The following is a 12736-nucleotide window of genomic DNA, read 5'->3' on the forward strand; positions in this document are numbered from 1 at the left end:
AAGCTCATTCGTCATTTTGAAACGTTTTAAATCAAAATAGTAAAGATTAACCGAGTCGTGAAATAGATTGCCACTTAGCACGAACGCGCATATATTTGGTAAGTTCCGGTCCCGGTAAAGCTTCCAGATCTATAACATTTACATTTCAAATACGATGGTGTAGTGAATATAAATTTAGAATTGTGCCACGCAGCCGTGACAGATAAGAGAATCCTTTTCCAAGTTTTATGAAACCGCTCGTAGTCGGAGAGGAGCAAAGAGTGAATAAAGAATCAACTTATTTACCGTCTTTGAAACGTTTAAGGAATATGTGAAATACATCAATTTTTATAGGGTTCTATTTGAACCGATATTCACAATTTGATTCTTTTCTAAACTTTTTTTTTTTTTTTTAATCCAGGATATTCGGAGTTCTAAGTTGATTATGCAAAATGGACGAGTTTGTATTCAAGGCACGTGTAACGTCGAGTTCAAACATTGTCCGCGACTGGCTTTTATGCCAATTGTGTGAAGTTAATGCGGCTAAGTTGGTGACAGTGCGCCCGTCTTTGTTCGACTTTACAATGAGTCCACTGTTGATTTTTGAGGAGCGAAACGTCGATATTTGAAATTCTGAATGCCATGAAAACGAGTAGGTACTAATAAAATTGGTCGGATTGATTCGGACAGTAAATTTATGGTAATTAAATGAACCCGTTGTTTAACTATTACGCGACTAATACTCTTGTTAATCGCCGTCGACGTCCGTTTTGAATTGAAGCAACCCATCCGAAAACAACGAGCCGAATGGAATTAATGGCACATCTGTTCGTCGACGGTTGTCACACATTGTACAACGTTGTATTGGGATTAAAATTTAATCCAACTCGGTTTATTATTCGTTGTTATAACAACAATTTTGAAATGGGAAAAATAAATATTAAAAAAAACGATACGAACGAAATTGTCATTCAAAGTGGACGAGTGTGGAAACGTAAAGCGAACTTCGTTATCTAAACGGCTCCACACGTACAAGTTGGGTTCGTATGTTTTAAAAATCCTTCCGGGAAATTGGCCGGCGATTTAATTTCGGGGAAAATTGCTTCTATACGTTTCAACGGAAACCGAAATGTATCAAGTTAAGAAAAACTTACTAAAGTATTCTTTGTGATATATCTTTAACCTTTATCGTCCATTTTATATTATGATATTAAGAGGTTGAGGTTTTATGATAACAAAAAATTCTATATTGAGGTAATGAGACGATTTATATCTTAAATTAAAGCTAAAAGATATATTTTATGAGTTAATGTTGAGGTATTGGTTACTTCAAGAAATAAGCTCTTTTTTAAATTTATTATTTTTTTTAAAAACGTTTTCCTTAAAATTTTTATTATGTAACTCCAATATCTTAATATCACATTTCGAAATAGACCCCTTTAGCTTCAATTTGAGATATAAATCATCTCGTTACCTCAACAAATAAGCTAGAAATGATTTTTTAAAGTTTTCAATTTTTTGACATTTCCAACAACTAATTCCATATTTCCTTTAAGAACTTTTTTCTGAAAATTTTTATGATATAACCCCAATATCCAAATATCATACTATAAAATAGATACTTTTAGCTTGCATTTGAGATATAAATCGTCTCATTAGCTCAATAAATAAGCTAGAAATAGCTTTTTAAAGTTTTCAACTTTTTGACATTTTCAACAAACAGTTTCATATTTCCTTTAAGACCATTTTTCTGAAAATTTTTATAATAAAACCCTTCTATCTTAATATTATATCACAAAATAGATCCATTTAGCTTCATTATGAGATATGAATCGTCTCATTACCTTAATAAATAAGATAGAAATGACTTTTTAAAATTTACAATTTTTTGACATATCCAACATCCAATTTCATTTAAGAATTTTTTTCTGGTAATTTTTATCATAAAACCCCTATGTCTCAATATTATATCACAAAATAGGTCCTTTTAACTTCAATTTGAGATATAAATCATTTCATTACCTCAATAAATAAGCTAAATATGACTTTTTAAAGTTTTCAATTTTTTGACATTTCCAACAACTAATTCCATATTTCCTTTAAGAACTTTTTTCTGAAAATTTTTATGATATAACCCCAATATCCAAATATCATACTATAAAATAGATACTTTTAGCTTGTATTTGAGATATAAATCGTCTCATTACCTCAATAAATAAGCTAGAAATAGCTTTTTAAAGTTTTCAACTTTTTGACATTTTCAACAAACACTTTCATATTTCCTTTAAGACCATTTTTCTGGAAATTTTTATAATAAAACCCTTCTATCTTAATATTATATCACAAAATAGATCTATTTAGCTTCATTATGAGATATGAATCGTCTCATTACCTTAATAAATAAGATAGAAATGACTTTTTAAAATTTACAATTTTTTGGCATATCCAACATCCAATTTTATTTAAGAACTTTTTTCTGAAAATTTTTATCATAAACCCCTATGTCTCAATATTATATCACAAAATAGGTCCTTTTAGCTTCAATTTGAGATATGAATCCTCTCGTTACCTCAATAAATAAGCTAGAAATGATTTTTTAAAGTTTTCAATTTTTTGACATTTCCAACAACTAATTCCATATTTCCTTTAAGAACTTTTTTCTGAAAATTTTTATGATATAACCCCAATATCTAAATATCATATAATGAAATAGATCTTTTTAGCTTAAATTTGAGATATAAATCGTCTCATTACCTCAATAAATAAGCTAGAAATAGCTTTTTAAAGTTTTCAACTTTTTGACATTTTCAACAAACAGTTTCATATTTCCTTTAAGACCATTTTTCTGGAAATTTTTATAATAAAACCCTTCTATCTTAATATTATATCACAAAATAGATCTATTTAGCTTCATTATGAGATATGAATCGTCTCATTACGTTAATAAATAAGATAGAAATGACTTTTTAAAATTTACAATTTTTTGACATATCCAACATCCAATTTTATTTAAGAATTTTTTTCTGGAAATTTTTATCATAAAACCCCTATGTCTCAATATTATACCACAAAATAGGTCCATTTAGCTTCAATTTGAGATATGAATCATCTCGTTACCTCAATAAATAAGCTAGAAATGATTTTTTAAAGTTTTCAATTTTTTGACATTTCCAACAACTAATTTCATATTTCCTTTAAGAACTTTTTTCTGAAAATGTTTATGATATAACCCCAATATCCAAATATCATACTATAAAATAGATACTTTTAGCTTGCATTTGAGATATAAATCGTCTCATTACCTCAATAAATAAGCTAGAAATAGCTTTTTAAAGTTTTCAACTTTTTGACATTTTCAACAAACAGTTTCATATTTCCTTTAAGACCATTTTTCTGGAAATTTTTATAATAAAACCCTTCTATCTTAATATTATATCACAAAATAGATCCATTTAGCTTCATTATGAGATATGAATCGTCTCATTACCTTAATAAATAAGATAGAAATGACATTTTAAAATTTACAATATTTTAACATATCCAACATCCAATTTCATTTAAGAATTTTTTTCTGGAAATTTTTATCATAAAACCCCTATATCTCAATATTATATCACAAAATAGGTCCTTTTAGCTTCAATTTGAGATATGAATCATCTCGTTACCTCAATAAATAAGCTAGAAATGATTTTTTAAAGTTTTCAATTTTTTGACATTTCCAACAACTAATTCCATATTTCCTTTAAGAACTTTTTTCTGAAAATTTTTATGATATAACCCCAACATCTAAATATCATATTATGAAATAGATCTTTTTAGCTTAAATTTGAGATATAAATCGTCTCGCTACTTCAATAAATAAGCTAGAAATGACTTCTTAAAGTTTTCAACTTTTTGACATTTTCAACAAACAATTTCATATTTCCTTTAAGACCTTTTTTCTGGAAATTTTTATAATAAAACCCTTCTATCTTAATATTATATCACAAAATAGATCCATTTAGCTTCATTATGAGATATGAATCGTCTCATTACCTTAATAAATAAGATAGAAATGACTTTTTAAAATTTACAATTTTTTGACATATCCAACATCCAATTTTATTTAAGAATTTTTTTCTGGAAATTTTTATCATAAAACCCCTATGTCTCAATATTATATCACAAAATAGGTCCATTTAACTTCAATTTGAGATATGAATCATCTCGTTACCTCAATAAATAAGCTAGAAATGATTTTTTAAAGTTTTCAATTTTTTGACATTTCCAACAACTAATTTCATATTTCCTTTAAGAACTTTTTTCTGAAAATGTTTATGATATAACCCCAATATCCAAATATCATACTATAAAATAGATACTTTTAGCTTGCATTTGAGATATAAATCGTCTCATTACCTCAATAAATAAGCTAGAAATAGCTTTTTAAAGTTTTCAACTTTTTGACATTTTCAACAAACAATTTCATATTTCCTTTAAGACCATTTTTCTGAAAATTTTTATAATAAAACCCTTCTATCTTAATATTATATCACAAAATAGATCCATTTAGCTTCATTATGAGATATGAATCGTCTCATTACCTTAATAAATAAGATAGAAATGACTTTTTAAAATTCACAATTTTTTGACATTTCCAACAACTAATTCCACATTTCCTTTAAGTACTTTTTTCTAAAAATTTTTATGATATAACCCCAATATCTAAATATCATACTATAAAATAGATCCTTTTACCTTCCATTTGAGATATAAATCGTCTCGTTAGCTCAATAAATAAATTAGAAATGACTTTGTATAGTTTTCAATTTTTTCACATTTCCAACAACCAATTGCACATTTCTTTTAAGATCGTTTTTCTGGAAATTTGTTATCATAAAACCCCTCTATCTTAATATTATATCACAAAATAGATCTATTTAGCTTCATTATGAGATATGAATCGTCTTGTTACCTTAATAAATAAGCTAGAAATGACTTTTTAAAATTTAGAATTTTTTGACATATCCAACATCCAATTTCATTTAAGAATTTTTTTCTGGAAATTTTTATCATAAAACCCCTCTATCTCAATATTATATCACAAAATAGATCTTTTTAGCTTCTATTTGAGATATAAATCGTCTCGTTATCTCAATAAATAAGCTAAAAACGACTTTTTAAAGATTTCAATTTTTTGACATTTCCAACAACTAATTTCATATTTCCTTTTTTCTTAATTTTTTTTGATGCAACCCCAATATCTAAGTATCATATTATAAAATAGATCCTTTTAGCTTCCATTTGAGATATAAATTGTCTCGTCACCTCAATAAATAAGCTAGAAGAGACTTTTTAAAATTTTTAACTTTTTGACATTTCCAACAACCAATTTCATATTTCCTTTAAGATCTCTTTTTTGGAAATTTTTATAATAAAACCTCTCTATCTTAATATTATATCACAAAATCGATACTTTTAGCTTCATTATGAGATATGAATCGTCTTGTTACCTTAATAAATAAGCTAGAAATGACTTTTTAAAATTTACCATTTTTTGACATATCCAACAACCAATTTCATTTAAGAATTTTTTTTTTGGGAATTTTTATCATAAAACCCCCATATCTCAATATTATATCACAAAATAGATCCTTTTAGCTTCAATTTGAGGTATAAATCGTCTCGTTATCTCAATAAATAAGCTAGAAATGACTTTTTAAAGTTTTTAACTTTTTGACATTTCCAACAACCAATTTCATATTTCCTTTAAGATCTCTTTTTTGGAAATTTTTATAATAAAACCTCTCTATCTTAATATTATATCACAAAATCGATACTTTTAGCTTCATTATGAGATATGAATCGTCTTGTTACCTTAATAAATAAGCTAGAAATGACTTTCTAAAATTTACCATTTTTTGACATATCCAACAACCAATTTCATTTAAGAATTTTTTTTTGGGAATTTTTATCATAAAACCCCTATATCTCAATATTATATCACAAAATAGATCCTTTTAGCTTCAATTTGAGGTATAAATCGTCTCGTTATCTCAATAAATAAGCTAGAAATGACTTTTTAAAGTTTTCAAGTTTTTGACATTTCCAACAATTAATTCCATATTTCCTTTAAAAACCATTTTCTGAGAATTTTTATGATATAACTCCAATATCTAAATATCGTATTATAAAATAGATCCGTTAAAAATAAAAAGAAAGTGCGGAAAAGTCACTAACACTAGAATAACTTCAGATATAAAACTTCTATTATATGATAACTAACTTCAGGTTTAAAATGTCAACCTCAATTTTGACATATTTGTAATCTTCATTGAAAATCCTTTAAAATGAGTACAAACACGACATATTTATCTTCAATATTAATGAAGTTACGGTCAACTTCCGGTTAAGAATGTCAACGTCAATTTTGACATATTTGTAATCGTCGTAAAAAATCCTTTGAAATGAGTCCAAACATGATACGTTTAATTCCAATATTACTCGAGATATAAGCAACTTCCGGTTTGAAATGTCAATGTCATTTTGACATATTTTTAATTTTTATAAAATATCTTAATATTTGTCACAAAAACAAAAATATAATAAAAAAAAAAAAATAAAAATTAAGGTTGGTATTAATATTTAAAAATTAAATTGCTAACTTCGGGTTTAATGTTTTTTATTCTAACTTTTTTGTTTTTTGAGATAAGTGCGTCATGTTTGGACTCATTTTAAAGGTTTTTTAACGAAGATGACAAATATGTCAAAATTGACGTTGACGTTTCAAACCGGAAGTGATTGTATTTCCATTAATATTAAAGTTAAATATGTCGAGTTTGGACTCATTTTAAAGGATTTTTTATGAAGTTGATAAATATGTCAAAATTAAAACTTGAGAGTCGAAATTTTTGGTTTTTTGAGATAAATGCGTCAAGTTTGGACTCACTTTAAAGGTTATTTTATGAAGATTACGAATATAATAATAAAATTATAGTTGAAATTGAAAGTTTTTGACATTTCCAACAAGCAATTTTATATTTTCTTTAAGAATTTATTTCTAGAAATTTTTATCATAAAACCCCAATATCTTAATATCACATTTCTAAATAAACCCCTTTAGCTTCAATTTGAGATATGAATCGTCTCTTTACTTCAGTAATAAACGTTCTTATAAAGTTATAAAAATGTGTTAGTTGTGGTTTAAACCGGCGCATCCACCAAAATTCTTGAATGGAAATTTTATGCATCTTAAGAGGGTTAGAATATAAAAAGTGATTGTCAATCACTCATAATGACAGGGCAATTTGGCTTTGTTGTGGGGGGTGGCCTTTATTTGTATGGTTCAGTGTTCTTCAGCTCAAAGCGATAGATTGTTAGCCTAGGGGTCGATACTGATAGATGTCGGTTGTATCGGTCCTGAAGCTTCACCATAGGAAAGCATCCCATTGCCAGATAACTGAAATTTATCGCCTGCACTTTGCGGGGAAGGCTGTATAAACAACGCCAGATAGCAATTGATTTTGGGTCGGTAGCCAAAATGCAAGAGAAACGATAAGACCGTGTAGAGGTATCTACCCTGAAACTCAATTAAAGTGGGTAAAATGATACTAAGGCTTTTAGCGGTGGAATGGAACAGTCTCTTAATGGAAACGCACTTAAAACGAACGTCATCAATGTAATATAGTTGAATATAGTTGGATTTTAAGAAAATTAAAATTGTTATTTGTAGAAGAGAACGTTCAAACAAATTAACGATTCAATGAATTGAAAATAAATTTTCGGGCGATTTCACACGACTAATTAAATTTGCCCATCCGAAATAATTAATTTAATTTTCGCGGACGCGCTTCTAAAGGCCTCCAGGAATTAAAATTAGCGGTTGTTTCAGTTGCAATTTCAGCGCATAAACAATAACACGCGCCGACGCCGAAGCCAATTTTCAAACACGCTATAAATCTCTCGTCAATCGAAACACGTTTCCCGTTGAAACGACGGGTTTTTACACTCTACCGAATTTTTTAATATCCCTAAAATGGGACAAACAAATCAAACGGAAATATCCAATTCTTCAAAATCGACTTATAATCTTTTTTATTTCAGGAAAATTCCACCTTAGTAATTCCATGGATTATTGGGTTTATTACGTTTATGGCTTTAGAAGCTGTTGCGATGGTGTATTCTAACGTACTTAGAGATCATGTAAATAAGGTGAGTTAAAGATTAATTAAGACTGTTATTTTTTACTTTTATATTTTTAGCAATTCGATGCTTTATGTAAAGCTGAGGTAGCATTTTTCATCTGTAGGGCAGTAGTTAATGTAAGTATGATTTCGAATTTCCTTGAATTTTAATCTCAAATAAAACCGGGAGAATGGCACGTTTCACGACACCGATTTTCGTAATCAATCAAAATGTTATACGGACGTTTGCTCAGATTAAAAGTTTTCCCCATTTTCGCATCGGGATCATTTATTTTCCTCCAACTTATAACATCGTCGTTCCGAACGGAAATAAGTTTTTTCTACGACCTTTTCTTTCCTAAAATATTGGACAAAAAAAAATTGGATCCTCTACATTTTTCATACATCATTTTTCTCTTACATTTCATTTACATTGGAAACTATAAAATCCTCTAAATGTTAATATCACATTCTCAAATAAACCTTTTTAGCTTCAATTTGAGATTTAGTTTGTCCCTTTATTTTTAATTTTTGTCATATTTCATATTTCCTTTAAGAATTTTTATCTGGAAATTTTTGTTATAAAACCCCTATATCTCAACATTGTGTCACAAAATAGACCCTTTTAGCTTCAATTTGAGATATATAACGTTTCTTTATCTCAATAAATAAGCTAGGGATGATTATTTAAAATTTTCAATACTTCAACATTTCCTACCATCATTTTATGTTTTATTAAACAACTTTTATCTGGAAATTTTTATTATACAACTCCTATATCTCAACATTATATTACAAAATAGATCATTTTACCTTCAATTTGAGATATAAATCATTTCGTTATCTCAATAAATAAGGTAAGAGTGATTATTTAAAATTTTCAATATTTTGGCATGTCCAACCATCAATTTTATGTTTTCTTAAAAACCTTTATCTGGAAATTTTTATTATACAACTCCTATATCTCAACATTATATTACAAAATAGATCATTTTACCTTCAATTTGAGATATAAATCATTTCGTTATCTCAATAAATAAGCTAAGAGTGATTATTTAAAATTTTCAATATTTTGGCATTTCCAACCATCAATTTTATGTTTTCTTAAACAACCTTTATCTGGACATTTTTATTATAAAACCCCTATATCTCAACATTGTATTACAAAATAGACCCCTTTAGCTAAAATATGAGATATAAATCATTTCTTTATCTCAATAACTAAGACAGGAGTGATTATTTATAATTTTCAATATTTCGACATTTCCAACCATCAATTTTTTGTTTTTTTTAAGATGTTTTTTCAGGAAATTTTTATCATAAAACCCCTATATCTCAACATTATATCACAAAATAGATCCTTTTAGCTTCAATTTGAGATATATTACCTTTCTTTATCTCAATAAATAAACCTGGAGTGATTATTTAAAATTTTTAATAGTTTGACATTTCCAACCATCAATTTTATGTTTTCTTTAAGATGTTTTTTCAGGAAATTTTTATCATAAAACCCCTAAAGCTCGACATTGTATCACAAAATAGATCTTTTTAGCTTCAATTTGAGATATATTACGTTTCTTTATCTCAATAAATAAACCTGGAGTGATTATTTAAAATTTTCAATATTTTGACATTTCCAACCATCAATTTTATGTTTTCTTTAAGATGTTTTTTCAGGAAATTTTTATCATAAAACCCCTATATCTCAATATTATATCACAAAATAGATCCTTTCAGCTTCAATTTGAGATATATTACGTTTCTTTATCTTAATAAATAAACCTGGAGTAATTATTTAAAATTTTCAATATTTTGACATTTCCAACCATCAATTTTATGTTTTCTTTAAGATGTTTTTTTCAGGAAATTTTTATCATAAAACCCCTATATCTCGACATTGTATCACAAAATAGATCCTTTTAGCTTCAATTTGAGATATATTACCTTTCTTTATCTCAATAAATAAACCTGGAGTGATTATTTAAAATTTTTAATAGTTTGACATTTCCAACCATCAATTTTATGTTTTCTTTAAGATGTTTTTTTCAGGAAATTTTTATCATAAAACCCCTATATCTCAACATTATATCACAAAATAGATCTTTTTAGCTTCAATTTGAGATATATTACGTTTCTTTATCTCAATAAATAAACCTGGAGTGATTATTTAAAATTTTCAATATTTTGACATTTCCAACCATCAATTTTATGTTTTCTTTAAGATGTTTTTTCAGGAAATTTTTATCATAAAACCCCTATATCTCAACATTATATCACAAAATAGATCTCTTTAGCTTCAATTTGAGATATAAAACGTTTCTCTATTTCAATAAATAAGTTAGGGGTGATTATTTAAAATTTTCAATACTTTGACATTTCCAACCATTAATTTTATGTGTTCTTAAACAATTTTTATCTGGAAATTTTTGTTATAAAACCCCTATATCTCGACATTGTATCACACAGTAGATCTTTTTAGCTTCAATTTGAGATATATAATGTTTCTTTATCTCAATAATTAAGCTAGGGGTGACTATTTCATTCAAACTGTTAACAGCCAATAAGAATTCGCGGTTTTCCGTCAATAGGGCCGTTAAGTATTTTTTTTTTATTTGCTTATTCGAAAGTTTTTTAAAATTGATTGACCCTATATTTTTTAATTTTTGATTCTGAGGCTTAGTTTTTCAAAAAAAAAAATAATAAAGTTTGAAACTACCGGGCGCGAACTCCAAAATACGTCACTCAGATTTGAGCATACGATTGGAGCGTATAAAAATCAATAAAACGTCATCTGGAGTCGGGGGTGGGGAATTTTAAACTTTTACATTAATTATTGCAAAAATTAAACAATTTTCGAACGTGAAAACGTTACTAATCAATCTAATTTAATTTAGATTATCGATTTTTTGAAAGACGGTCTTTCTAATCGATTGACCTTAACGGCCCTATTGCGAGTATTTCAGTTATTTGGCTGTAATCATGGAGAACGATAATACGAACCTTTGTACTTGTTTTTATTTAATTAATTTCGTGACATCCATGAATGTTTCCATAACAATATGTACAAATATGTATATTTTTTATTCATGAAATAGTCTAGCCATATACAACACGACAATCGAAAATACTCGAATCTAGACGTATTGCCTTAAAAAATAGCACTCGACCATCGGTCTCGTGGTGTTTCAAGCAATATGTCTCGTATTATCGAGTATTTTCGATCGTCTTGTTGTATAATATACAGGGTGAGTCAGAAAGAATGGGAAATCCGAATACCGGAGACACTAGACACTAAAATATGACGATTTAACCTAACATGTCGGTGGTTTTTAATACACAGGGTGTTGAAAGTTAAATTTTTATTTCGAAATTTTTTGATAATTAAGGTTTTTGTACTATTAACATAAAATTTGGTAGTTAGATGTTTTCGAACATGAGAAATACGAATTTGATGTTTGTTTTGTGATTACTTGTAGAGGACGCTAGATGCACACTGTACGTTTGAGATATCAAGTCATGACTATTTTGTCAGTTGAGGTATGGTGAATTAGAACCAGAAATCTGAAGGAGTTTTCAATTCTGCACAAAAAAGGTACTCTTGCTTACATTGTCTAAGTCTACTGGTTTCCAAGTTATCTGCTTTTAATTGTTTCAAAGTAATTTTAAGGTTAACATTTAAAATCAATAACACAATTAACAGGCAATTGCCGAAACATAAGCGGAAAAATAACCCAACTTTGCTTATGTTAAAAATAAATATTTTAGAAGAAAAAATACATTTAAACATTTAAAAGTAAATAATCGGAAAACCGATAAACTTAGACAATTTCAATAAGAGTTGCTTTTTTATGTAAAATTGAATGCTCTTTCTGAAAAAACTTATGATTTGATTTATCAAACGAGCAGCATCTATCTAGCGCCCTCTACGAGCAATAACAAAACAAGTTTCAAATTCGTATTTCTTATGCTCGAAAACATAAAACTACCACATTTTATGTTAATAGTACAAAAACCTTCAAAATTATCAAGAAATTTCGAAATAAGAATTTAACTTTCAACACCCTATGCCTCGAAAACCACTGACATTTGTATAAGAGATGTTACGTTAAATCATCATATTTTGGTGTCTAGTATCTCCGGTATTCGGATTTCCCATTCTTTCTGACTCACCCTGTATGATTATTTAAAATTTTCAATATTTTGGCATTTCCAACCATCAATTTTATATTTTCTTTAAAATGTTTTTTCAGGAAATTTTTATTATAAAACCGTTATATCTCAACATTATATCACAAAATAGATCTCTTTAGCTTCAATTTGAGATATATAACGTATCTTTATTTCAATAAATAACTTAGGGGTGATTATTTAAAATTTTCAATACTTTGACATTTCCAACCATCAATTGTATGTGTTCTTAAACAATTTTTATCTGGAAATTTTTGTTATAAAACCCCTATATCTCAACATTGTGTCACAAAATAGACCCTTTTAGCTTCAATTTAAGATATATTACGTTTCTTTATCTCAATAAATAAACCTGGAGTGATTATTTAAAATTTTCAATATTTTGACATTTCCAACCATCAATTTTA

At 27.4% G+C, this 12736-nt stretch overlaps 1 protein-coding gene and 1 long non-coding RNA gene across 3 annotated transcripts in view; one reads left to right on the forward strand and one right to left on the reverse strand.

Annotated features, from left to right (window-relative positions):
• LOC111420760 (uncharacterized) overlaps positions 1-12736 on the reverse strand; it is a 155454-nt gene that overhangs the window by 78462 nt on the left and 64256 nt on the right. The window lies entirely within an intron of this gene.
• The window catches only part of LOC111416878 (uncharacterized), a 63700-nt gene that overhangs the window by 41690 nt on the left and 9274 nt on the right, over positions 1-12736 (forward strand). For both annotated transcript variants that reach the window (XM_071200004.1, XM_071200005.1), the window contains exons 5-6: positions 8062-8169; positions 8220-8279. In XM_071200004.1, the coding sequence (XP_071056105.1) occupies positions 8062-8169; positions 8220-8279 (168 nt within the window). The remainder of the gene's footprint in view (positions 1-8061; positions 8170-8219; positions 8280-12736) is intronic.

The sequence above is a fragment of the Onthophagus taurus genome, chromosome 11, assembly GCF_036711975.1.
Source record: "Onthophagus taurus isolate NC chromosome 11, IU_Otau_3.0, whole genome shotgun sequence".
Classification (NCBI taxonomy): domain Eukaryota; kingdom Metazoa; phylum Arthropoda; class Insecta; order Coleoptera; family Scarabaeidae; genus Onthophagus; species Onthophagus taurus.